This window comes from Pipistrellus hanaki, assembly GCF_964339955.1.
Source record: "Pipistrellus hanaki genome assembly, chromosome: 9".
In the NCBI taxonomy this organism is placed as follows: domain Eukaryota; kingdom Metazoa; phylum Chordata; class Mammalia; order Chiroptera; family Vespertilionidae; genus Pipistrellus; species Pipistrellus hanaki.
In genome coordinates, this window is record NC_140511.1 from 43,748,259 (window position 1) to 43,773,079 (window position 24,821).

General features: G+C 43.5%; 2 protein-coding genes across 7 annotated transcripts in view; one reads left to right on the forward strand and one right to left on the reverse strand.

Moving 5' to 3' along the window:
* ANAPC15 (anaphase promoting complex subunit 15) overlaps nt 1-24,821 on the forward strand; it is an 89,533-nt gene that overhangs the window by 52,193 nt on the left and 12,519 nt on the right. For all 4 annotated transcript variants that reach the window (XM_084894369.1, XM_084894371.1, XM_084894372.1 and 1 more), the window contains one exon: nt 8,290-8,453. The gene's annotated coding sequence lies outside the window, so the exon portion shown is untranslated. The remainder of the gene's footprint in view (nt 1-8,289; nt 8,454-24,821) is intronic.
* LOC311627792 (folate receptor alpha-like) lies at nt 13,498-18,786 on the reverse strand. Of its 3 annotated transcripts, none has more exons than XM_084894355.1 (5): nt 18,646-18,786; nt 18,357-18,530; nt 14,567-14,755; nt 14,302-14,437; nt 13,498-14,157 (listed from the first exon to the last, which is right to left on the reverse strand). In XM_084894355.1, exons 2-5 carry the CDS (start codon nt 18,522-18,524, stop codon nt 13,922-13,924), a joined length of 729 nt encoding a protein of 242 aa, XP_084750481.1. In that variant the 5' UTR covers nt 18,525-18,530; nt 18,646-18,786; the 3' UTR covers nt 13,498-13,921. The 3 variants fall into 3 exon arrangements, with proteins under 3 accessions (XP_084750481.1, XP_084750480.1, XP_084750479.1); XM_084894354.1 differs by having other exon boundaries at nt 18,357-18,564; nt 18,646-18,744; XM_084894353.1 differs by lacking the exon at nt 18,646-18,786 and having other exon boundaries at nt 18,357-18,597.

Sequence of the window (24,821 nt, forward strand, 5' to 3'; positions counted from 1 at the left end):
AAGCCGACGCTCTATCCACTGAGCCAAACCAGTTAGGGCATGTTGTATTTTCTATATGCATGATTATTTTATGGCTACCAATTTGTACTACTGAATCCCTTCATCTTTTTACCCAAACCCCAACCCCACTCACCTCTGGCAACCATCAGTCTGTTCCCTTTGCCTAGAAGTGAGTTTCAATTTTTTTTTATTCATTTATTTTGTTCTTTAGATTCCACATAAAAGTGAAATCATATGGTATTTGTATTTCTCTGACTGATTTATTTTACTCTACATAGTACTCTCTAGGTCCACCATTTTGTTGCAAATGGTAAGATTACATTCTTTTTTGTAACCAAGTAATATTCCATTGTATATATGTACCACAATTTTTTTTTTCTTTTTTTTTCTTTTTTTTTCTTTTTCTTTTACCAATTCTTGTATTGACAGGTACTTGCATTAGTCCCATATCTTGGCTATCCTATATAATAAATGCCTAGCCAAAACTGGTTTGGCTCAGTGGATAAAGCATCAGCCTGTGGACTGAGGGTCCCAGGTTCGATTCCAGTCAAGGGTATGTACCTGGTTGCGGGTGCATCCCCAGTGGGGGGTGTGCAAGAGGCGACTGATCAATGATTCCATCTCATCGATGTTTCTAACTCCCTGTCCTTCTCTCCTCCTCTCTGTAAAAAAATCAATAAAATATATTTTAATAAATAAATAAATAAAAATGCCTAATATGCTAAGTGTCCAGTCGTCCCGTCATCCATCCAACCAATCAAAGCATAATATGCTAATGCTATGCTAAGGCCACTCAACTGCTTGTTATGACATGCACTGATTACCAGATGGCAGACACTCCAACAAGTAGGTTAGCTTGTTGCTGCGGTCTGGCCTATTGGGACTGAGCAAGACAGGCTGGACACACCCTGGAGCCCTCGCACGGTCCCCCCTGGCTGGCCAACCTCCCATATGTCTCCCCAGCCTCGATTGTGCACTGGTGGGGTCCCTCAACCTGGCCTGCGCCCTCTTGAAATTCAGGCTGAGGGCCTCCCCCCTCAAGTGCACGAATTCATGCACTGGGCCTCTAGTTAGAAATAACACTGCAGTTAACATGGCAGAGCATCTATTATTTCAATGTACTGTTTTTGGTTTCTTTGGATATATACCTAAGTGGAATTGCTGGGTCAAAGGCAGTTTTATTTTTTATTTTTTGAGGACCCTCCACACTGTTTGAGACAGACAGAGAGAGAGAGAGAGAGAGAGAGAGAGAGAGAGAGAGAGATCTTACCTAATAATAGAGAAACATGTAAATTGACCATACCTCCTCTATGCCCATAACCAATCAGAGTGAGTATGCAAATTAATCCAACAAAGATTGCCATTAATTTGCATACATACCTGGGTCCCGGGAACCTCCTTGGCACCCAAGTCACTCCCAGCCACCCATAGGCTTGGGAAGGGGCCCAGCCTGTGATCGGAGGGGAAGGGCCTGAGCCTGCGACCAGAGGGAAGGGGAAAAAAATCAATGGAAACATATCTTCAGGTGAGGATAAAAAGAAAAATAAAAAAAGAAATGTCATATCCTATGAAAGACACATTTTGAAAATGCTTCAAGAAAGTTGACATTTTTTCATGGTGAAGGGACTGGAGTCCATGTTGATGAAAATACCTTGGCAGCTGTGGTGACTGGCAGTGGCTGCAGCAGAGGGGTGATGGGGCTGGCACCTTCCTCTGATCAGCCCGGTTGCCTCCTGCAAAGGGAGGCCAGACTGCTGCTAGGTCCGCTCCCCATTGGGACCAGTAGGACATCCCCTGAGGGTTTCCAGTATGTGAGAGGGTGCAGACTGGGCTGAGGGACCTCTCCCCAGTGCATGAATTTCAAGCACCAGGCCCCTAGTAATGTACATATATAAATTATTTTTATTGATTTCAGAAAGGAAGGGAGGAGAGATAGAAACATCAATGATGAGAGAGAATCCTTGATCAGCTGCCTCCTGCACACCCCCTACTGGCAGCCCCAAAGCTGGGCATGTGCCCAGACCAGGAATTGAACTGTGAATTCCTAGTTCATAGGTTGATGCTCAACCACTAAGCCACACTGACCAAACATCTACCCATTTTTTAATTGGATTATTTAGGAGTGTGTTTTTTTTATGTTAAGTTGTATGAGTTCTTTATAAATTTTTCATTTTCAAATCTGTCGTTGGTGAATATCTTCTTCCATTCAGTAAGTTGTCTTTTCACTTTGCTTATGATTTCCTTTGCTGTACAAACACTGTTAGCTTCACGTAGTCCCATTTGTTTATTTTTTCTCTTGTTTCCCTTGATATATCAGGGAAAAATATTGCTAAGAGAAATGTCAGAGATTTTATTGCCTATGTTTTATTCTAGAAGTTTTATGTTTTGAGTCTTACGTTTAAGTACTTTTTTCCTTTTTATTAATTTATTGGTGTGATACTGGATAACAAAATTATACAGGTTTCAGATGCACAATTCTAAAACACATCATCTGCACACTGATTGTATGTTCACTACCCCAAGTCAAGTCTCCTTCCATCACCATTTATCCCCTGTACCCTCCTTATCTCCCTCACTCCCCACGTTTAAGTCTTTAATCCATTTTGAGTTTATTCTTACTTATGGTGTAAGAAAGTGGCCTAGTTTTATTTTTCTGCTTGTAACTATCCAATTTTCCCAGCACCATTTTTTTAAAAAAATCAATCTTTATTGTTCATATTATTACAAAGGTTCCTCATTTCTTCCCCCTTCCACCAGGTTCCCACCCCACCCTTCGCCCCTTCCCCACCCCCCCATTGTCCTCATCCATAGGTGCACAGTTTATGTTCAGTCTCTTCCTCCCTCCCATTCCCCCTCCCCCCCCCAGAACAGTCAGTCCACTCCCATATCGCCGACTCTACTACAATGAACCGCTATTATTGTTCATCAGGTTTTTCAATCTCCTTTTTTTGTTGTTTTTTGTTTTGTTTTTTAATTAATAAACTTTTACACTTCTAAGAATAAATTTTAAAATCTAATAATTTTAAACCTTGTTTTTTTTTCTGCCCTGGGAATTGAGAGCAAACTTGTTTACATGTAAACTTGCCCTTAGGCTATCAAAAGGTGTAGCCATACAAGTGTAAATGGACACATTGTTTAAACATAGCTGCTGGTTGGAATTGGATTACCTGTTCTGGGTGGGAAGGGCTTGTCATTCCCTTTCTCTATTAAAATTAAGGTGTTAGCTTTAAAACCTCTTTTTGGCAAGAGACCTTAAACTTTTAGAACTTTAAATTTTTCAGATAGTAAATCAGTTACTTAGCATTTTCTCAAATCAATAATACCTCCACATGCCCAAGAATACACTTCACACAAAAGACATTTCCAAATAGATCAACTTCATCCAGGCCCCACTCAAGGCACTCACAGATCAACACATCCAGATCTAAGCCTTCCTCATTTGATTCAGCAGACCCTCAAGTTCCCCCAAAAGTTTCCAGCCATGTCTGAGAGGCAGCCTTGGGGCGGAGGCAGGCAAGGAGCGAGCTGTTCCGGGCCTGGATGCTCCAGGCCTGGCATCTGTTGCTCTGGTCCGTTCCATAGCCAGCTGCTCCAGGTCTGGCCACTGCCGCTCCCGACCTGGCTGCTCCGGGCCTGGCCGCACCCGACCCGGCTGCTCTGGGCCCGGTTGCTCCGGGCCCAGCCGCTCTGGGCCTGGCTGCTCCCAGCCTGGCTGCTTCAGCACCATTTTCGAATAGACTTATGGGAACCCCTTTCATGTCCCGCATGGTTCAGGGTTCCAGTTCGGGTTCCATTTCTGGAGAAGGGCCGAACACAAATTTAAAAAAAACAAAACATTTTATTGATTTTTACAGAGAGGAAGAGAGAGAGAGAGTTAGAAACATCGATGAGAGAATCATTGATCAGCTGCTTCTTGCACACCCCCCACTGGGGATGTACCCACAACCAAGGTACATGCCCTTGACTTGAATCGAACCCACGACCTTTCAGTCTGCAGGCCGACACTCTATCCATTGAGCCAAACCGGTTTCAGCAGGGCCACACACAAATTAGAGACTAGAAGAAATTTAATTTGGCCATATGGGGGGCCACGTGGAGCCCACCTCTAGGGGGAGGACTGCCACTAGGCTCTGCCCTTGCTATCCCTTTTATTGAGACTATGGGATACACACATTACCCTTAAGCAGGTTTGGGATACACCCATAGCCCTTAGGCAGGTAATAAGTGGATTATCATATCAGTAAGGATTTACATGATTACAAGATGGGGAAGTTGCCTCAGTTACCATTGTCTCAATTAGATAGGGAGTGGTTGGCTCTGACCTTTCAGAGCTTCAAGATTGACCAGCCTTTTATATCTTTCTATTAGTGAGACCATGATCGGTTTCCTGCATAGACTGTCTTTATCCTATTGTGTGTTGTTGCCTCCTTTGTCAAATATCAATTGACCATATTAGAGTGAGTTTGTTTGTTTATGGGCTCTCTGTTCTCTTCTCTCTCTCTCTCTCTCTCTCTCTCTCTCTCTCTCTCTCTCTCTCTCTCCCTCCCTCCCTCCAACTTTAAAAAAAATATTTTTATTGCCCTAGTCAGTTGGGCTAAGCTGCTGTTTTTCACAGCTATTGCAATTGTGTGATAGCTGGTTTTAAATGCTACCATCGTGTTTGGGAGAGGAGGATGGGAAAAAAGCAAGTCAAGCCCTAGCCTGTTTGGCTCAGTGGATAGAGCGTTGGCCTGCTGACTGAAGGGTCCCAGGTTCAATTCATGAGCACATGCCTGGACTGTGGGTTCCATCCCCAGTAGGGGTGTGCAGGAGGCAGCCAATCAATGATTCTCTCCCATCATTGATGTTTCTAGCTCTCTCTCCCTCTCCCTTTCTCTCTGAAATCATGGTTTCATCTTTGCTTCTTCACAAGCTTCCCAGTAACTGCATAGTTGTTTGCTGCACTGAATTTCTTTTAGCCACAATGAAAAACACATGTTAGTATTTTACTAATGTCGTCTTTAAGTTTCAGTCTATACATTAAAACATGGAGGGGAAAAAATCTTCTGAGGAACACTTTTAAAAACCATTACAGTGTAATGGGAATATTCACTACTTGCACATCATGCATTTACCCCTAAATGTTGTGTAATGAAGTGACAGTTGAGCTGAGCATATGTTAATAAAAGGTTTGCATTAAAATAAAATGAAATCAATAAAAAAAAGGCATAAGTCAAAATGCCAAGAGTGCTACTTTCTACTGAGATTCAACCATTTTTCTTAAATAAGTGCTCCTTAGATTTTGAAAGTTTGGGTTAATTTCCAGAGTTCTGGAAAAGCTGAGTTTGACATCTTGCCAATGTTCTTGCTTTCATGGAGGAGTGGATTCTCAGATGCCTTTCCTCTGCCATTCCAGAAGTGCATCTTCAGATCCTTTCGGAGTTCATAAGCGTGATGATTGGGTGTTCACGCGGCTGTGTGAGATGTGCCGCCCACTAATCTTGTTACGCCTTTGGCACATGACCCGTCTGACGTGAAAAAAAAAAAAAAAAAAAAAAAAAAAAAGAAGTGCATCTTCAGGTTACTTTTATTTTAAGAGGCATTAAGCTTTAAATAATGTTGGCCACTCTTACTAAGAGTCTTTGAGAATACATTCTGCACTTAACATGAAGAAATAAGTTATTTTTGTTTCCTGTGCTTTCCCCTGCAGCAGTGTAAAGGTCCTTACCCAACCTGACTGTGAACTTTTACTTCGCAGGAAACACGTTCATTTTTATTTTCTTTTGTGCTGGCTCACTCATGTCGTGCTCTTAGGTCATGAGACAAGACAGTATGTTTCCTCACTTCTAGAGAAGTTAAAATTCTTAACGACAATGTTATAAGTTGAGTTCTCTTATTAATGAGACAGCCAAGACTCAGGCTGTTTCCTGCCAACACTTCCTTCAGTTCTCTTCTCTAAATCAGGCCCTACATTCAGGACAATAAAACTATCAAGGTGTATTTTACACCAAAATCACCCTGGCATTTCTCAGACAGCTGCTAGAATACACCAAAAACTTGCTCTCTAATAAAGAAGTATGCAAGGAGGGATGCTAAAAATAATTAAATGTAATTGGTATGCTCCACGTTTTAAAATCAACTTCTTAGTATTATAAGAGCTGTCCTGTTCAGTGTCCACATGTGGAGGAAGATGACAGCAAAGGGATGAGCTCATCCTTTAAGATGAGTTTTATTATATACAAGGTAAAGGGTTCTGACTGAATGGTCAGTTATTGTGGTCCCTTTATTTTATTTTTTAAATTATCACCTAAGGATATTTTTCCATTGATTCTTAGAGAGAAAGGAGGAGAAAGGGAAAGAGCAAAATATCGATGTGTTTACATTGATTTGGTTGCCTCCTGCACCAGGGGTGGTGGAGAGGAGGAGAGAGGTACATACCCTTAACCAGAATCGAACCTGAGATCCTTTGGTCTGCAAGCCGATGCTCTATCCACCGATCCAAACCAGCTAGGGCTTGCTTTAAAAAAAACAACAACAACAACAACAAAAAACACACACACATACACAAAAGCCGAAACTGGTTTGGTTCAGTGGACAGAGCATCAGTCTGTGGACTGAAAGGTCCCAGGTTCGATTCCGGTCAAGGGCATGTACCTCGGTTGTGGGTGTGTGCAAGAGGCAGCTGATCGATGATTCTTTCTCATCGATGTTTCTAACTTTCTATCCCTCTCTGTAAAAAAAAAAAAATCAATAAAATATATATTTAAAAAAAAGACACAAAACACAAACATATTTTTTATTGATTTCAGAGAGGAAGGGAGAGGGAGAGAGAGAAACAACCATGATGAAATAGAATAATTAATCAGCTGCCTCCTGCATATCTCACACTAGGGATTGAGCCGAAAACCCAGGCATGTGCCCTGACTGGAATTAAACCATTGACCACCTGGTTCATAGGTCGACCCTCTGCCACTGAGCCATGGCAGCTAGGCATGGACCTTTTCAAATGGGTAAAATCATACTCCTGTTCACAGGCAGGGGCTTGCATGCTGACTGTAAACAATTTTATTTCCAAGGTGATTTGATTGCTTTATTTAAAGTCATCTTTTAATTCAAACACATAATACAACATACAGAAGATGTATTGTAGATATATGTATATCTGAAACTTATATAATTTTATTAACCAATGCCACCCAATATATTAAATAAAAAATAGACTTTAAAATATCACCCTTCATTATTGATAGGAATTTGGTTATACATCTTACAAAATAGACTGTAAGGTCCTCAAGATTTCTAAATACATTCAGTGTCCTAATCACCCACGGAGCTCTGGCAAATAGAGGACACAAATGGAATTATCAAAAATAAGTTGAGAAGAAAAAGAATAAAAGTTGGGTAAAATCATTGAGAAAACTAACTTTCCTTCCCCAGGTTCTAATAATACTAGAGGCCCGGTGCACAATATTTGTGCACTGGCGGTCAGGGGGTGTACCCTCAGCACAGTCTGTGCCCTCTCACAATCCAGGACCCCATGAGGGATATCTGCTTGCTGGCTTAGGCCCATTCCCCGCCAGCAGTCGGACATCCCTCTCACAGTCCAGGAGCTCTCCCTCCTTATCACCCACCCACCTGCTCACTGCTCTTTACTTCTCAGCTTCTTGCTCTTTAATGCTGCCATGGAGGCAGAAGAGGCTCCCGCCACCACCACTGTGCTGCTAGTAAGCCTGGCTTCTGGCTGAGCGGCACTCCCACTGTGGGAGCCCACTGACCTCCAGAGGTCAGCTCCTGTATTGAGCATCTGCCCCCTGGTGGTCAGTGTGCATAATAGCAACAGGTCATTCTGGTCCTTCTGTCGTAATGACCACTTAGGCTTTTATTATATAGATTATATAGATGTTCCTTGAAAGCAGCCATCAACTGAGACCTCACAAACCTCCTCACCAGGAGATTCATGCTCTGTTCGTCTCTCTTTCGTTCTGCTATTGGAAATGAACGCATTGATCAGATCATTTGGTCCTTTTATTTATTTATTTATTTATTTAATATATTTTATTGATTTTTTACAGAGAGGAAGGGAGAGAGATAGAGAGCTAGAAACGTCGATGAGAGAGAAACATCAACCAGCTGTCTCTTGCACACCCCCTACTGGGGATGTGCCCGCAACCCAGGTATATGCCCTTGACCGGAATCGAACCTGGGACCCTTCAGTCCGCAGAGGGACGCTCTACCACTGAGCCAAACCGGCTTCGGCCATTTGGTCCTTTTAACAAGTGGTTTTTGTTCTCTCCTTTTGTTTCCCTACAGATCCTGTCATAGTTGACTGACGGGGAAATAGACTCATGGATTTGACACCACACAATAAACTGACACTTGGATAATTCAACCTATCAGAGTCCTGATTCTTGTCCAGAAAAATTGCAGCCACAAAGCAGAAGATTTCTTGGAGGGAAATGCTAACCCACAAACAGGTAAGAAGAAATAATTTTTTCTAAAGTTTAAAAAAATGTATTTTTATTGATTTTAGAAAGAGAGGAAAAGAAAGGGAGAAAGAAAGAGAAACATTGATGTGAGAGAGAAACTACAATTGGTTGCCTTCTGTATGTGCCCGACCTGGGACCAAACCCCCACCCAGGTGTATGCCCTGACTGGGAACCAAACCAGCAACCTTTCAAGCAACTGAGCCACTCCAGCTGCGCAAGAAGAAATAATTTTTAAAAATATTTTATTGATTTTTTACAGAGGGGAAGAGAGAGGGACAGAGAGTCAGAAACATCAATGAGAGAGAAACATCGATCAGCTGCCTCCTGCACACCTCCTACTGGGGATATACCCGCAACCAAGTTACATGCCCTTGTCCGGAATTGAACCTGGGACTTTTCAGTCCCCAGGCTGACGCTCTATCCACTGAGCCAAGACGGTTTCAGCAAGAAGAAATAATTTTTAAAGAATAAGTGAAGTTGTCCTACCTGGTTTGGCTCAATGGATTGAGCATCGGCCTGCAGACTGAAGAGTCCTGGGTTTGATTCTGGTCAAGGGCATATGCCTGGATTGGGGCTTGATCCCCAGGAGGGGGCGTGCAGGAGGCAGCCGATCAGTGATTCTCTGTCATCATTGATGTTTCTATCTTTCTCTCCCTCTCCCTTTCTCTCTGAAATCAGTAAGGTTATTGTGTTGGTATTTTTGCTAATGTGTCTCATGTTGTTGTTGTTTTAATTGTTTATATGATGTAGCCCTTTTTCTTTCCCCTGGCTCTGATCTATAACGCTCAATTTAGCAGACCATACTTGTGCCAACTAAAATAAACACTCTCTAAAAAAAAAAAAAAAAAAAAAAAAAATCCTTGGCTGTAGCTGGTTTGGATCAGTGGATAGAGTGTCAACCTGCAGACCAAATGATCCCAGGTTCGATTCCGGTCAAGGGGCATATGCCAGGGGTTGCAGGCTCGATCCCCAGTGGGGGATGTGCAAGAGGCAGCCAATCAATGATTCTCTCTCAACCATTGATGTTTCTATCTGTCTCTCTCCCTCTCTCTGAAATCAATAAAAATAAAAATAGCCGAAACCGGTTTGGCTCAGTGGATAGAGCATCTGCCTGCGGACTGAAGGGTCCCGGGTTTGATTCCGGTCAAGGGCATCTACCTTGGTTACGGGCACATCCCTGGTGGGGTGTGTGCAGGAGGCAGCTGGTCGATGTATCTCTCTCATCAATGTTTCTAGGTCTCTGTCTCTCTCCCTTCCTCTCTGTAAAAAATCAATAAAATATATTTAAATATATATTTTTTAAAAATCCTTGGCCAATTGGCTACTCTCCTAAACATTTATACTAGTATTGTCTCCATCTATACCAAGAACAGACTCCCTCCTTGATCTTTGTTTTGTTCCCACCAATGTCTCAAAGTTTATAATGAAATAAAAATAATCTCAGATGGTAGACTTTTATGGAGCCAGATGCTAAATTCCTTAGAATACATCTCCTCCTAGGCACACCCAATAGAAATTCAGAATCATATAAGATTCCCTATATGGCTGAAACTGGTTTGGCTCAGTGGATAGAGCGTTGGCCTGCCAACTTTGGGGTCCCAGGTTCGATTCCAGTTAAGGTCATGTACCTTGGTTGTGGGCACATTCCCAGTTGGGGGTGTGTAGGAAGCAGCTGATCGATGTTTCCCTCTCATCGATGTTTCTAATTATCTATCCATCTCTCTTCCTCTCTGTAAAAAAATCAATAAAAGATATATTTTTTAAAAAAGATTTTCTATATGCTACCATTGCAAGAAAGTGTATCCTATAGGCATTCATTCATTTCACATATTCATTTTACATATCATAAAATTTACTCAAAGTTTACAATGATTTTGCCAAGTGGTGCAACCTCACTGAAATTGAATTTTAGAACAACAGTTTCTGAACACATTTATAGTTAAGCCCTGTTCACAAATCTAGCCCCAGGAATTAAAAATTGTGCCTTTTCTGGCTTTTCATACAAATAGACTTCTACATAGCATAATGTTTTGAAGTTCATCTATGATATGGCCTGTGTCAGTAGTTCTCTAACTTTTGTTGCTGAATAGTATTCATTATATAGATACAATAAATTTTGTTTATCTGTTCACCAGTTGATGGACATGTAAGTTATTTACAGTTTGGGGCTTTTATGAATATACTGCTATGAACATTCACATGCAAGTCTTTGTGTCATGTATATTTTTATTTCTCTCAAGTAAATATTTAGGAGCGGACTTGTGGGTCGTGAGACAGTTTTACATTCAACTTTTGAGGAACTGCCACTGTTTTCCAAGGGGCAGTACCGTTTCCATTCCCATCAGCAATGTACGAAGGTTCCAACTTCTCCACATCCTTGTCAACATTTCGTTTTGGCAATCTTATTTATCACAGTCTCTCCAGTGGGTATGAAGTGGCATGTTATTGTGGTTTAATTTGCATTTCCCTAATGATTAATGATGTTGGGCATCTTTTGGTGTGTTTATTAGCCACTCATGAACTTTCTTTGATGAAATGTTTATTCATTTCTTTTGCCCATTATTTGCCTGGATTGTTTGTTTTCTTATTATTGAGTTGTAAGCATTCTTTGCATAGTATGGGTACAAATCCTTTTATCAGACTTGTGTTTGCAAATATTTCCACCAGTCTGTTAGTTGGCTTTTTATTTTCTTCATGATGTCTAATGTATCGGTCCTCTCTGAAGTGGTTTCTGCTTTTGGTCCAAAAAAGAAATAACAGATGGGTGCCTAGGAAGAGATGTATTCTAAGGAATTTAGCATCTGGCTTCAATCTAAGAAAGCTTTGCCTAACAGGGGTCTAGAAAATGTTCTTCTGTTTTCTTCTAAAATGTTTATTGTTTTAGCTGTTACATTTGGGTCTCTGATCCATTTTGAGTTGATTTTGTCATAGTTCATCTTTTTGTATGTGGGTAATAAATTATCCCAGCACATTGTCAAACAGACGGTCCTTTCCACCAGTGAATTGGCTGAGCAATTTTGTCAAAATTCAGTTCAATATAGCTTTGGCTGGGTTGCTAAATTGGTTGGAGCATTATCCCCATAAAAGAAAGGTTCGATTCTGGTCAGGGCACATCCCTAGATTAAAGGTTCAATACCTGGCCAGGAGGTAGATAACTGATCGATGTTTCTCTCTCTCTCTCTCCCCCTCCCTTCCTCTTTCTAAAAATCAATAACATACATCCTCAGGTGAGGATTAAAAAATAATTAAGTATAGCCGAAACCGGTTTGGCTCAGTGGTACAGCGTCGGTCTGCGGACTGAAAGGTCCCAGGTTCGATTACGGTCAAGGGCATGTATGTTGGTTGCAGGCACATCCCCAGTAGGGGGTGTGCAAGAGGCAGCTGGTCGATGTTTCTAGCTCTCTATCTCTCTTCCTTCCTCTCTGTAAAAAAATCAATAAAATATATATTTTTAAAAAATAATAATTAAGTATAAACATAAGGTTTTATTTCTGGCTTTCAATTCTGTTCCTACTGTATGTTATTATACATATCTATCCTTATGCCTAAACTACTGCTCTAGGATAGCTTGATATGGAAAATTATTACTCCATTCCACAACCTAATGATTCCTAAGAATGAGGATGACAGCTACATAAGTGGGGTATTTTTATAAATATGCTGCTATGAGAGAATATTTACTTGAGAGAAATATGAACAAACAGCATAATAGGCCTTTGATAAGATATGTTGGACTGAGGTGATTCTAATCTTAAATTTCACTAGTTCTAATACATCTATAAGCAAATCATCTTTGTAAACAGTGCCACTAGTTCTGTAGAGAATCGGATCTATTGATTGGGCTGTTATCCAATAGGGTTGTAGCCAGTGGGTTGTTTCATTTTTCATGCTGATATAGTTTTTTTTTCCATAGCTTCAAAGAGTTAATCTTTCTGCTCTTTACCAGGACCAGAATGAAAAAATACATCTGTAACCACGGCAGAAATATACTGACCATAGCCAAAACAGATTTGGCTCCGTGGATAGAGCGTAGGTCTGCAGACTGAAAGGTTCCAGGTTCGATTCTGGTCAAGGGCATGTACATTGGTTGCGGGCACATCCCCGATAGGGGGTGAGCAGGAGGCAGCTGGTCGATGTTTCTCTCTCATCGGATATCTCTAGCTCTCTGTCCCTCTCTCTTCCTCTCTGTAAAAAAAAAATAAATATATATATATATATTATTGATTTATCAGTATATCAATATACTGACCATAGCATAACAGTTTTTGTAGTAGTCGTTAGGTCTGTTGACAAACATTCAGATTCCCCTCTCCTTCCAGGCATGTGTAGGATTGTACTTCCCTGGCCTCCTCGAAGTTAGACATGATATACGTTGAACTGGCCAATAAAATAAGTGATGGGTGGAAGTTTTAACAGCCAGTATGGAATTCACCAAGTTCCCTATTCCTGACTCATAAAAGTGTGTGACCAGATGGAGCCTCCATCAGCCTGCCTCGCTGAGTGCCCAGCAGTATCCCCCTGACAACCCACATTAATCACTGTAGCTTGAGCAAGATATACCAGTAAATGTTAGTTGTGATAAGCCACTGAGATCTCAGGGATGGTACTGGAACATAACCCAGCTTATCACAACTGCTACAAACTACACTTAATGTGAGATCAATGCCCACATATCTGTCAAATCATTGGCTTGGAACCTGTTCTAGGATTGGGATCCAGTCCTAACTCTGCCAGGGCAGCTCAGGCCCAGCTCCTCTGGTCAGGCGTGGGTGCGGTATCCCTTTAAGATGCACACATTCACCCACTTCACAAGGGACAGAGCTTGTTCCCAGCAGCCGGATTGCCTGGAGTGCCAGCCCAGCTCTCATGCAGGGGATGGCTTTGACCTTGTCCCTTAATCCATGGGCCTGTTTTCACATATGTAAATGCAAACCATAGCATCTACACCTTATGGGAATAAACATAAAGCATTTAGGACAATGCCTGGCAGGGACTGATTTGGGGGTATTAGCTGTATAGAGGTATGGCTCTTGCTGGCCTCCTTCACCTCTTCCCAGCCAGCATCCAGAACATGCTGGTCACTCCCATTCCCTCTCTTCTACTGAAGAGCCGAGCTCAGGACAGAACAGTCAACCCTGGGAGGCTTTGGTCCAATTCAAATGACAAAGTCCTGGGCCTGACTCTACAGTGAAAAATGAAATTAAACTTCTAATCAATGTCTTTGATTAGAAGAATAGGTAAGTGTCTGGCAAATTCCTAGCAAGTATCAGAGCTGGGAACTGACCAAGTCTCAGTCAATGGCAACAGGGAAGCAGAAGTCACATCCCTATTCACACCCAAATCATTTGCAAGAGACATGCAGGTAACTAGTTTATTCAAACATGGGATGACCAGGTATTAGAAGGTAAAAGGAGCTCAGCTGACCAGCAAGAGCAGGGCCAGGCCAAGCAGGAAGGTTAGGCCCAATGAAGCTCAGCTCCATTCTTCTTGGCCTCTGCATAGAACGTGGCCACCTCCTCGTTGGGGTTGCCCTGTGCCGGGTCAAACCACATCTGGATGCAGCGGCCACTGCCTCGGCTGTAGTTGCTGACTTTGAAGGAGTGACTCCAGATTTCGTTGCACAGAGCAGCAGGCGTGGGGAAGTAGAAATCAAAGCGGTGGCAGGCATTCTTCACCGGACACTCATTAATCCCTGTGGGAGGATGGAAGCCCTTTAGCCATTGGACCCTAAACTATGTCTGGTTCTGCCAACTCCTCAACTCTGACCCTTCATATGCCCATCTCACATCCCAGCCTCCCCTCCTAATCCCTCTCTCCCCACCCACCAGGCTCTCACCTGAGGTCCAGTTCCAGCCCTTGTGCCAGTTACTCTTGCAGGTGGAGGAGGTGCGGCAGTCTTCCCACCAGCTCTCACAGTCCTCTTTGCACAGTGGCACGTTCAGCATCCGCTCTTTGCGCCCGCTCTGGTTCCCCTGGGAGATGTCGGTAGGGGAAAGGGACTCAGGCCCAGGATTCTCAGTAGCCCAGCCCTAGAGAGCCCAAGAGCTGCAGAGGCAGGACCAGGAGATGTCTGGGAAGCCGGCATGGGGAGGAAGTCATACCTTCTGGATCCAGGGCCCCAGGTTGGGGGAGCACTCATGCAGGCAGGTGTCCTGGATGAAGTTGCGCTTGCAGTCAGGTTTCATGGGGCCGCAGTGTTCCCAGTTGAAGTTGTACAGGAGGGAGACATCCCTGTGGGCTTCCAGGCTGGTGTTGACCGAGCAGCAGGCGTTCTTCTTCCAGGGATTGCACTGGGTGGGGAAGACAGAGGACTAAATTCTTCCCTCAGAACAGCCATCTTCTCCATTTTCTGGCCCCAGTAGATCATCCAAAGGAAGACTCAGTGGGGAGGGTGCCTCTGTATCTGGCACTTGAAGAGCCCCCATTTGGGATAAAGGCAATTATGATATTTAATTTTAACAGAGTAACAGGGGATGTGGGCAACCTGGAGAACCACTGACTGGAGAAGCAACTATTATTTGTATAGCTCTAAACAGTTCATAAACGTATTTCACATTTATTCAAGTTACTTATATTACTCATTTTGCATCCAACCAATATTAATTGAATGCTTATTAAATATCAGGCACTGGGCTAGATACTAAGAATACTACAGTGAACAAAGTAGAGCAAATCTCTTCTCTCATGTTGTGTATGATTTTCCTTCTGAGTTGGGGGAAGCCAGAGAACATTGTAGGCCTAGAAAACAGCAGGTGCAAAGCCCCTGAGGCTTTCGTGCTTTATCCTCTCAACAATCCAGTATAAATATCATTACTCCAAATTTTAGGGAGTGTAAGTAAGCTGAACCCTTGGCAAATGGTGGGGTTAAGATTCAGGACAGGAGCCTGGTCCAGGTGGTGGTGAGGGGTGGAGGTGAAGGGGTTTGGTTTGGCTGCCCTGGGGTCTGGAACCCCAGGCTCGGGGCTTCCAGATAGGTTCAGAAAGCAGTGGGGAACAGAGGGGCAATGGTCAGCACATTGGCCTAAATACTAGCCTGACTAACTGTGGGAGGCTAACTTAGAGAATTTACTAAATTCAAGGCATGTAAAATGGTAGAAGTGTTGGAAGTTTCTCTTTCAAAATCACTCTAGCCCGGCCAGTAAGGTTTATGACCCATGAACCAAGAAGTCACCAGTTCAATATCTGATCCAGGGCACATACCGGGTTGTGGGCTCGATCCCTAGTGGGAGGCATGAGGAGGCAGCCAATCAATGATGTTTCTCACCGAAACCAGTTTGGCTCAGTGGATAGAGCATTGGCCTGCGGACTGAAGGGTCCCAGGTTTGATTCAGGTCAAAGGTATGTACCTTGGTTGCGGGCATATCCCCAGTGGGGTGTGTGCAGGAGGCAGCTGATCAGTGTTTCTCTCTCATCGCTGTTTCTAACTTTCTATCTCTCTCCCTTTCTCTCTGTAAAAAACCAATAAATATATATATTTTTAAAAAGTGAAGTTCAACCCCAACTCTTTTTTTTTTAAATATATTTTATTGATTTTTTTTGTCCCCCTCCCTCCCATACATACCCTCCCTCCCCAGAGTTTTATGTCCATTGGTTGTACTTATATGCATGTATACAAGTCCTTTGGTTGATCTATTATCTCCCCCAGATCTCCCTCCCCTCCCTGCTGTAATTTGACAGTCTGCTTGTTGCTTTACTGTCTCTATATCTATCTTTTGTCAACCCCAACTCTTTAAAAAAAAAAATGTTTCTCTCTCATTGATGTTTCTATCTCTCCCTCTCCCTTCCTCTCTGTCTAAAAGTCAATAGAGAAGCATATATATATATATATATATATATATATATATATATATATATATATTAAATCACTCTAGATTGGGGTTCAAGAGCTGAATGATTATGGACTAATTGCTTTTAACTCTCTGAGATGTACCCACAGTTAAGCAAGAGGGGATATGCTATTGGTCTGGGCACTCAAGAAGAACTAAGGGAAAATCCATGGGGGTGGGGCCAAACCTACTGCTTCCCAACCAGGGGTCCTCAAACTTTTTAAAGTGGGGGCCAGATCACGGTCCCTCAGAGAGCTGGAGGGCCGGACTATATGAACTACTAATTCCTACTGTAACACCTCGGCTGCGCTCACTGCCCAAAAAACCTGGCAGGCCAGATCAGACTCCTCTGCGGGCCGCATGTGGCCCACGGGCCGTAGTTTGAAGACCCCTGGAGCCCATGCCTAGTGCACTGACACAGACCATGCTTTCAGGCCTTCCAACTTCTCCCATGTTCTTTCTCAAATGCTCCAACTCTTAGTCACCCTGGAAGACACCATGCTCTAAGGTCAGTGGTTTCTGCCTCCAAAAGAGTTAATTAATATAATGAAAAGCATTTCCTAGCTCAATGTAAGGGTTCAACAAAAATAGCTACTCCCATATAGCCCATGATCCTCAGAATTACAATCATTTGTCTCCTTCAAAGATCTGTGTTTGCACCATTTTTTGGCAAAAGGAAGTACCTCAGAGAGGAAGGGAGAGGGAGAAAGAGATTGAAACTTCAGTGATGAGAGAGAATCATTGATGGGTTGCTCCTTGCATGTCTCCTCCTGGGAATCAAGCCTGCAACTGATCAATGTGCCCTTGATCGGATTCGAACCTGAGACCCTTCAGTCCACAGGCTGACACTCTATCCACTGAGCCAAACCGGTTTCGGCGACACCCTGTATTTCACCATGTACACGCACAAAGCAATGAAAGGTTGGAAATGACTCAGGAGTCATGGGGCTGCCGGGCTTCCTCCTCTTCACATCAAGTCCCTGGAATGAGTCCATGCCCCAGTCTTTCCTGGAGAACACCCCCAGCCCTCTGGCAACATGAAGCCTTGTGAGGAGCAGAATTGGAGACCAGAAGGAATGAAATACTGGCATCTCTCATGAGCCTGGAGTTTAACTTCAAGCTCAGATTTCCTGAACTGCTTCCATGGGCCTTATCTATGAAATGGGGACCCTGGTCTCACTTCTCCTTTTCTGTGGTCTCTGGCCCACAAGACTTCCACTGTTTGTGCTGTCACCCTCCGACCTGTGTACATGCTGTCCTCTTCTAGGTGGCCCCTTTCTGCTTTGTCTTCCTGGAAAACTCAATCAGCCTCCAAGGCCAAGCACATCTGATTTGTCACTGTCTCTTCAGAACCTGATGGGGTGGGGGACCTGGCCTGTTTGTAAATATGTGCTTCCTAGTGACTGCGAGAGACTGGTCTCCCCTTCCACTTTACCTCTGAGCGCTGCCCTGGCACATAATGAAGGCTGGGGAACTTACTGTCTGTCTCTCTCCTAGCTCCTGTTAATGAGTAGCCTCTCAATTTCCACAGGTATCTGTGGGCCTATTTCTTCATTTGTTTAAGTGAAGACCATCACCCACCAACCAAGTAGGACATTTGGGCATATTTGCTGATAAAATGTGAGGAAAGTTGCTGAAACCGGTTTGGTTCAGTGGATACAGCGTTGGCCTGCGGACTGAAAGGTCCCAGGTTCGATTCCCATCAAGAGCATGTACATTGGTTGCAGGCACATCCCCCGTGGGGGTGTGCAAGAGGCAGCTGATTGATGATTCTCTCTCATCGATGTTTCTAGCTCTCTATCCCTCTCTCTTCCTCTCTGTAAAAAATCAATAATATATATATATATATATATATTTTTTTTTTTTTAAAGATGTGAGGAAAGCATTTGGCCCATAGTAGGTTCCCCACCACCTCCCTACCTCCTCTCCTTGGGGAGACCCTCAGTATCACCTTAGCCATACTCCTGCCTCTATCACCCCCCTCAAAGTTGATCTTCCTATCACCCTACTTCTTCTCTTTCTGGGGTCAACCCTTTCCCGATGCTAGACCCCAGCCCACCTTCACCTGGTCATGAAGCTTGTCCTCGGGGCTTGGCTCTTTCTTGTGGTGCTTGCCGTGCATGCAGACATTGAGCAGATTCTTCTTGCCCTCTTGAGTCTTGGGCCGAGCACCCCACACAGCAGTCACCGAAGCCAGAAGCAGCAATTGTGTGATCTTCCAAGCCATGTCCATCTGTTCCTGCCAGGAAGCCACAGTCAGAGATTCACAAGGCCTGAGAGGCAGCAACTGTAAGAACCTTGGTCATATTTCTTGTTCCCCTCCCAAGCCCAGATCTTCTCCCCACCCAGCTTACCCCTCAGAGCAGCTGAGCCAAGCAATGAGGGGCAGATAGAGGTCTAGGCCAGAGGCAGGAATTCCTCTCCCCACCCCAACCCTCAAATGAAGGCACTTCAGCCTTAGCTTGCTCTGGATTTGACCAGTCAGTATTTCATCCACAATGGGAAATCTCTGCCAGCTTGGCAAGTCCTCTCAAAACTGCTCAAGAGAAACCACAGGGCATGGCCTGCCGAGGGGGTGGGGGAGTGAAAGAAAGGGGCTCCTGCCAGCCTTGGCCGCCTGGAGGCTTTTAGGTGCCAGTGGGGCGGACAGGAAAACTGTCCTGGGGCCAGATGAAGGCCACTGAGCTGTTCAGTTAGGACTCATAGTCCTGGACCAGGTGCCATGGGAGTTGGAAGTAGGGTTGGGGGGGAGGGGGCCAACGTGGCAAGCCAGTGAGAGTGCAGGCCCCGTCAGCGAGACTCCAGGACCTCACATACCAACAACCCCTTCTCCCACACAGAGGATTATGGGAAGTTCCCCCAGCAGAGTCAGGCCTCGAGCTAGAAGGCCAACAGATAAGGGGCTTGTTGAGGAGAGTGCTGAGCCAGAGCAGTGGGCCATGGGGAACCAGAGGAAAGGCAGCAGAGAAACCAGCCTCCCAGGAGTCCTGTGGGAAACCCAACCTTGACTCCTACCTCCCATTCCCACTTCCCCCTCTCATCTGCCCTTACCTCTGCTCTCGGTCCACCTGGGAACGTAGAGTGGCTCCTCACCTCCCCATCTCCTTTTATAAGTCCTTTCTGACTGCCTGGTCAGCTTCTCAGTCAGGGAAGGCAGGCAGGCCTTGGCTAGGAAATACCTCAACTGACTCGCTAAGGGAAAGGCCAGTTAAATAAATTATGGTACATCAGCCCAATGAGATTTAACTTGGCATTTGACATTTAAATGAATGAGAAAGCTTTTGTTGTATGTTGTCATTAGCAGATGTTGTAGTTCGTTGTTAATGATTATGTATAACAGGATATTGTAAAAATTAAGTTACAAAATTTTTATGAAAATATTCCTTACATACAGTTACATTGGCTGGGTTGCAAAAATATTGGTTGTGGCTTGAATGTGGGCAGTGAGTTTGACATGCCTGGTCTACAGGGCAGGGCAAATGGTATTCACTAGCTACTACGGATTCAGATTTGGCACCAGTGTTGAGCTTGAACCACACAGCAAAAGTCACAGTATACACCCAAGCAACCACCACCTGCTGGGGGCCTGGAGACCTTTGCAGTGGGGTCGGGACTCAGGGAGTCATCGGGGTTGAACGAGCAGAGTCCACCAAGCTGCTGTCGATTCAGATTTGTCCAGCATAGGAAAGATGGTGCCTGCCCACTGGCCTTGTGGGAGGAAGTCTCCAACAAGGGGACAATGGTAGCCAGCCCTCCAGCCCTCACCCTGAATCCACACAACTCAGTTTCTTCCTGGTTGTCTCTGGCACCCCCTGAGCTTGATCAGAATTTCTTGAGTTTTTTAAGAAAGATAGCTGAGCTGGCTTAGTCTTGCTGCTTGTTGACAAAATAGTCTCTGGCAGTGAGGGAGTTGGGGCAGGGTCTCAGGGAGTCCTTAGGGTGGAATGGGTGGAGTTCAGAACAGGCCATGTGGGAGGATGGCTAAACACAGGGAGAATGGCGACCGTCCTTTCAGCCCACACCCTGAAACTGCACAATTCAGTTTCTCCCTTTGTGTCATTTGTACCCCCTGAGCTTGACCAGAATTCCTCAAGAATATTTTTTGTTTTGTTTTGTTTTAAACATATTGATTTCAGAGAAAGAAAGGGAGAAGGTGAGAGAGAGAAACATCAATGATGAGATATAATCATTGATTGGACGCCTCCTGCACACCCCTTACTGGAGATTGAGCCCACAACCCGGGCATATGCCCTTGACCGAAATCGAATCTTGGACCCTTCAGTCCGCAGGCCGACGCTCAAGCCACTGAGCCAAACCCGCTAGGGCTCCTCAAGTGTTATTGTGTGTTTTTTTTAAAAAAAAACAAAAACATTTTTCATTGATTTCAGAGAGGAAGGGAGAGGCAGAGACAGAAACATCAATCATTGACCGGCTGCCTCCTGCATGCCCCTCACTGAGGATCGAGCCCGACACCGGGCATGTGCCCTTGACCAGAATCAAACCTGGGACCCTTCAGTCCGCAGGCCGACACTCCATCCATTGAGCCAAACCAGCCAGGGCTCAAGAGTTTTTTAAGAAAAACTGAAGCTCAGCACTCTCTCTCTTGGGAGCACACTGCACCTTTCCTTTCTTTTCCCCTCTTTCTCCGTCCCCCTCTTCCCCCCAAGAACATTACCTTTGCTGTTCTCTCTCCTGAGCTCCAAGGACCCTTCTTTTGCTTCTGTAACTTGTTTTCTGAGCTTACACAGCCAACTGGCTCACTTTTTTTTTTTTTTAATATATTTTATTGATATTTTACAGAGAGGAAGAGAGAGGGATAGAAAGTTAGAAACATCGATGAGAGAGAATCATCGATCAGCTGCCTCTTGCACACCCCCTACCGGGGATGTGCCCGCAACCAAGGTACATGCCCTTGACCGGAATTGAACCCGGGACCTTTCAGTCCGCAGACCAATGCTCTATCCACTGAGCCAAACCGGTCTCGGCCAACTGGCTCACTTTTAAACTACCTCTGTAACTTTCTAAATAAATTTTCTATTATTATTTGGATTAAAAAACTGTTGTTCAAGCCAAGGCTGGCTGCTTGCTACCAAAAGAGCCTCGGGCAGTGCTTGGGTGGGAGGGAGTCTCAGGAAGTCCTCAGGGTAGAGCAAGTGGAGTTCACCAGGCTAATGCAGATTCAGATTTGAGAGTGTGGGAGGAAGCCTCAACATGGGAACAATAGCGGCCATCTCTGCAGCTCTCGCCCTGAATCATACAACTCACTTTCTCTCTGTATGTCTCTGCTGCCCACCTCCCCCAGAACTGCGGTCCCTCTGCCAGAGCCCAGGGTGAGTTCCTGCAAGAGAGTCTCTGTGTGTGAATCTTTAAGAGGACACCTGTGGGTCTAACCGGTTTGGCTCAGTGGATAGAGCATTGGTCTGTGGACTCAAGGGTCCTAGATTCCATTCCAGTCAAGGGCATGTACCTTGGTTGTGGGTGCATCCCAGTAGGGGGTGTGCAGGAGGCAGCTTATCAGTGTTTCTCTCTCATTGATGTTTCTCTCTCTTCCTCTCTGTAAAAAAATCAATAAAATATTTTTTTTTTAAAAAGAGGACACCTGTATCCTAGCTGTGCAGTAGGCAACCAATCAATGATTCTTTTTCATCATTGTTTCTATCTCTCTCCATCTCCCTTCATCTCTGATATATATAATATATATATATATATATATATATATATATATATATATATATATATATATATATTTTTTTTTTTTTTTTTTTTTTTTTAAAAGAGGACACCTGTGTTCCCAGCAGTCTTCTGGTCTCACCCAGAAAATGGAATCTCTGCTGATTTTCACAGCCACGTGTTTTATGGGCTCTTTTCCTGGTGCTGCGCCAAGCTGGGAAGTACAATACGGGGCTGGGACCCCTCGCTCCTCGGGATACTTCTGCAGCTGAGACATCCTTCCCAACCACCACCCTTTGTGTCATTTGTACCCCCTGAGCTTGACAAGAATTTCTCAAGAATATTTTTTGTTTTGTTTTGTTTTAAACATATTGATTTCAGAGAAAGAAAGGGAGAAGGTGAGAGAGAGAAACATCAATGAGAGAGAAACACTGATAAGCTGCCTCCTGCACACCCCTTTCACATCTCTGTCCCTCTTACCAGTCTCAGCATGGCCTCTTCTTTATATCCTTAGTTATAGGACTTCTTTCAGCTAGTCTGCAGATGGTTCTCCGGGTTGATTGTTCTATAATGTAGCTGTAATTGTGATGTGCTCATGGAAGAAGGCAAGCACAACATGTACCTGCTCCATTATCTTGACCAGAACTGAAACAAGCTCTTTAACTGGCAGAATAATGCAACACACATAGGCCACTACCTGAAAGCTTATGTGGCTTAAAAGCATGTGCTCCCTCTTTATATGCTGTTTTGATTTTTGAATCATATAAATGCATGCTTTATTTAAATGTAATACACATGTATGCATATATGTATATAGATATCCAGAATGCTTAATAGAAAAATAAGATAGAATGATACATCTGATTAGTTACCATTTATGTAAATTTCAATAATAAGTGTATGCACAAAACAATACTACATATCATTTATGGATGCTATTCACATGTTTGCAAAAGCATAAACATAAGGCCATCAATAGTTCTAGTTCCTTGGGTAACTGCCAGGGAAATTCTGTGCATTTACAAGTATTCTATGCATTTATACTTATCCCACTTTTGTGCACAAATGATAGCATAATGTTCTACACTTTGCTTTTTTTTTTTTTTTGTAGTTTCACTGTACATTTATGCTTTTGACAAAAGAAACAAAAAACCTCATAAAACCAAGTTATCCACCATATACACTTGAATAATATTGTCACATCTGACAGCATAATCTTCCAAGTTATTTCTTTATACCCTGTACTGTCTGAAATTAATTTAAATGTTTTCTATGGCAAAAAAAACCCTTTCATTAACCATTATAAAAATAAGTTAAGAAAAAAGTTTACTTTTTCATATTAAAAGTGCTTCATCTTTTGTCCTTATTTCTCAAATGCTATTGCACACAGTAAAATTGCTGCTAAGCTAGGAAGACAAATGGTATGGCTCCTGTTTTGTTTTGTTTTTGGTTTTTATTATGTGTTTTGGTATTTTCTCATTATGGTTTTGGGAAAAACTCTAAGTTCTGTCAATATTTACTCAACTAGTGGAATGCCTCTCCTGGGGCAGGGCCTGTGGTTTCAGTCTGCTCTCAGCACATGGTCCTGCCACAGGTGCGTCTAAGGGCACAAAGTCAGCATCTGGTTATGAGGTGCTCACCTTGCCTATTTCTTCCCAGGGCTCCATCATTGCTGAGTACTGACCATAGTCTATCCTCCTTCCATTGTACCAGACTGTGATCATCACTGTTGCTGGTCTTAGTATCTTCACTTCCTAAATTGGGACATGTAGACATCTTCCTTCTTTTAGGAGTAGTTTGAAAATATATATCCAAGTATTTTAAACTTGGATAACATTAATGTGCCTCCTAAACATTAATGTGCACGATCATACTGAGAGTCAGATACCAATTCGAATAGTGGGTGCTTTACTTACATTGTTGTGTCTTGTAACCGTCACATTGCACTGCAAGGTTGACATTATTATTCCCAACATGCAGATGAGGAAACTGAGGCTGTGGGCGTTAGGTGAATTCTTAAATAGCTAGAAAGGGGAGGAGTAGAGAATCAACCCAATTGGCTTAGCTGCAAAAACCATGCTTTTTTTTCACAGTAATACTATCTCCAGATACAAGGTCTTATTTTTCTACCTTACCTCCAGGAAATTCAGCTGAGAAACCACAGCCTCTATTTACTTTTTGGAACAGACTTCGGAACGTCTCTCCCCAGAAACTTCTTGGACTGTACAGTTGTATTAGTCCTGCTAATGTTTTCCTGAATAATGAAAATAAAGGAAATGTGATATTGTAGAAATAAGAGTATCATCTTACCCCAGGTATACAAATCACCCATGACACAAAAAGGAAGAACATAGCCGAGGCCAGTTTGGCTCAATGGATAGAGCGTCGGCTTGGGGACTGAAGGGTCCTGGGTTCGATTCCGGTCAAGGGCGTGTACCTTGGATGCGGGCATATCCCCAGTAGGGGGTGTGCAAGAGGCAGCTGGTCGATGACTCTCTCTCATCGATGTTTCTAACTCTCTATCTCTCTCCCTTCCTCTCTGTACAAAATCAATAAAATATATTTAAAAGAAGGAAGAATATAATATTTCCTTTGCCTTTTTTTAAGAAGCTAAGCAAAACCACGAACAATAAATATATAAAGGCAAAATATATATATATATATATATATATATATATAGGCAGTCTATGCCTGGAACTATGACGAGAGCATGTCAGGAACCAAGGGTTATGATTAATCCAAATCTGTGCAAAGGGGGGTTGGAGGGACCCCTTTCCCATGTGTGGTGGGTTAAAGTAGGAAACAAATATTTGACTATTAAGAAGTGAGGTCTATGTCCCCTCCCCTTGAATGTAGACGG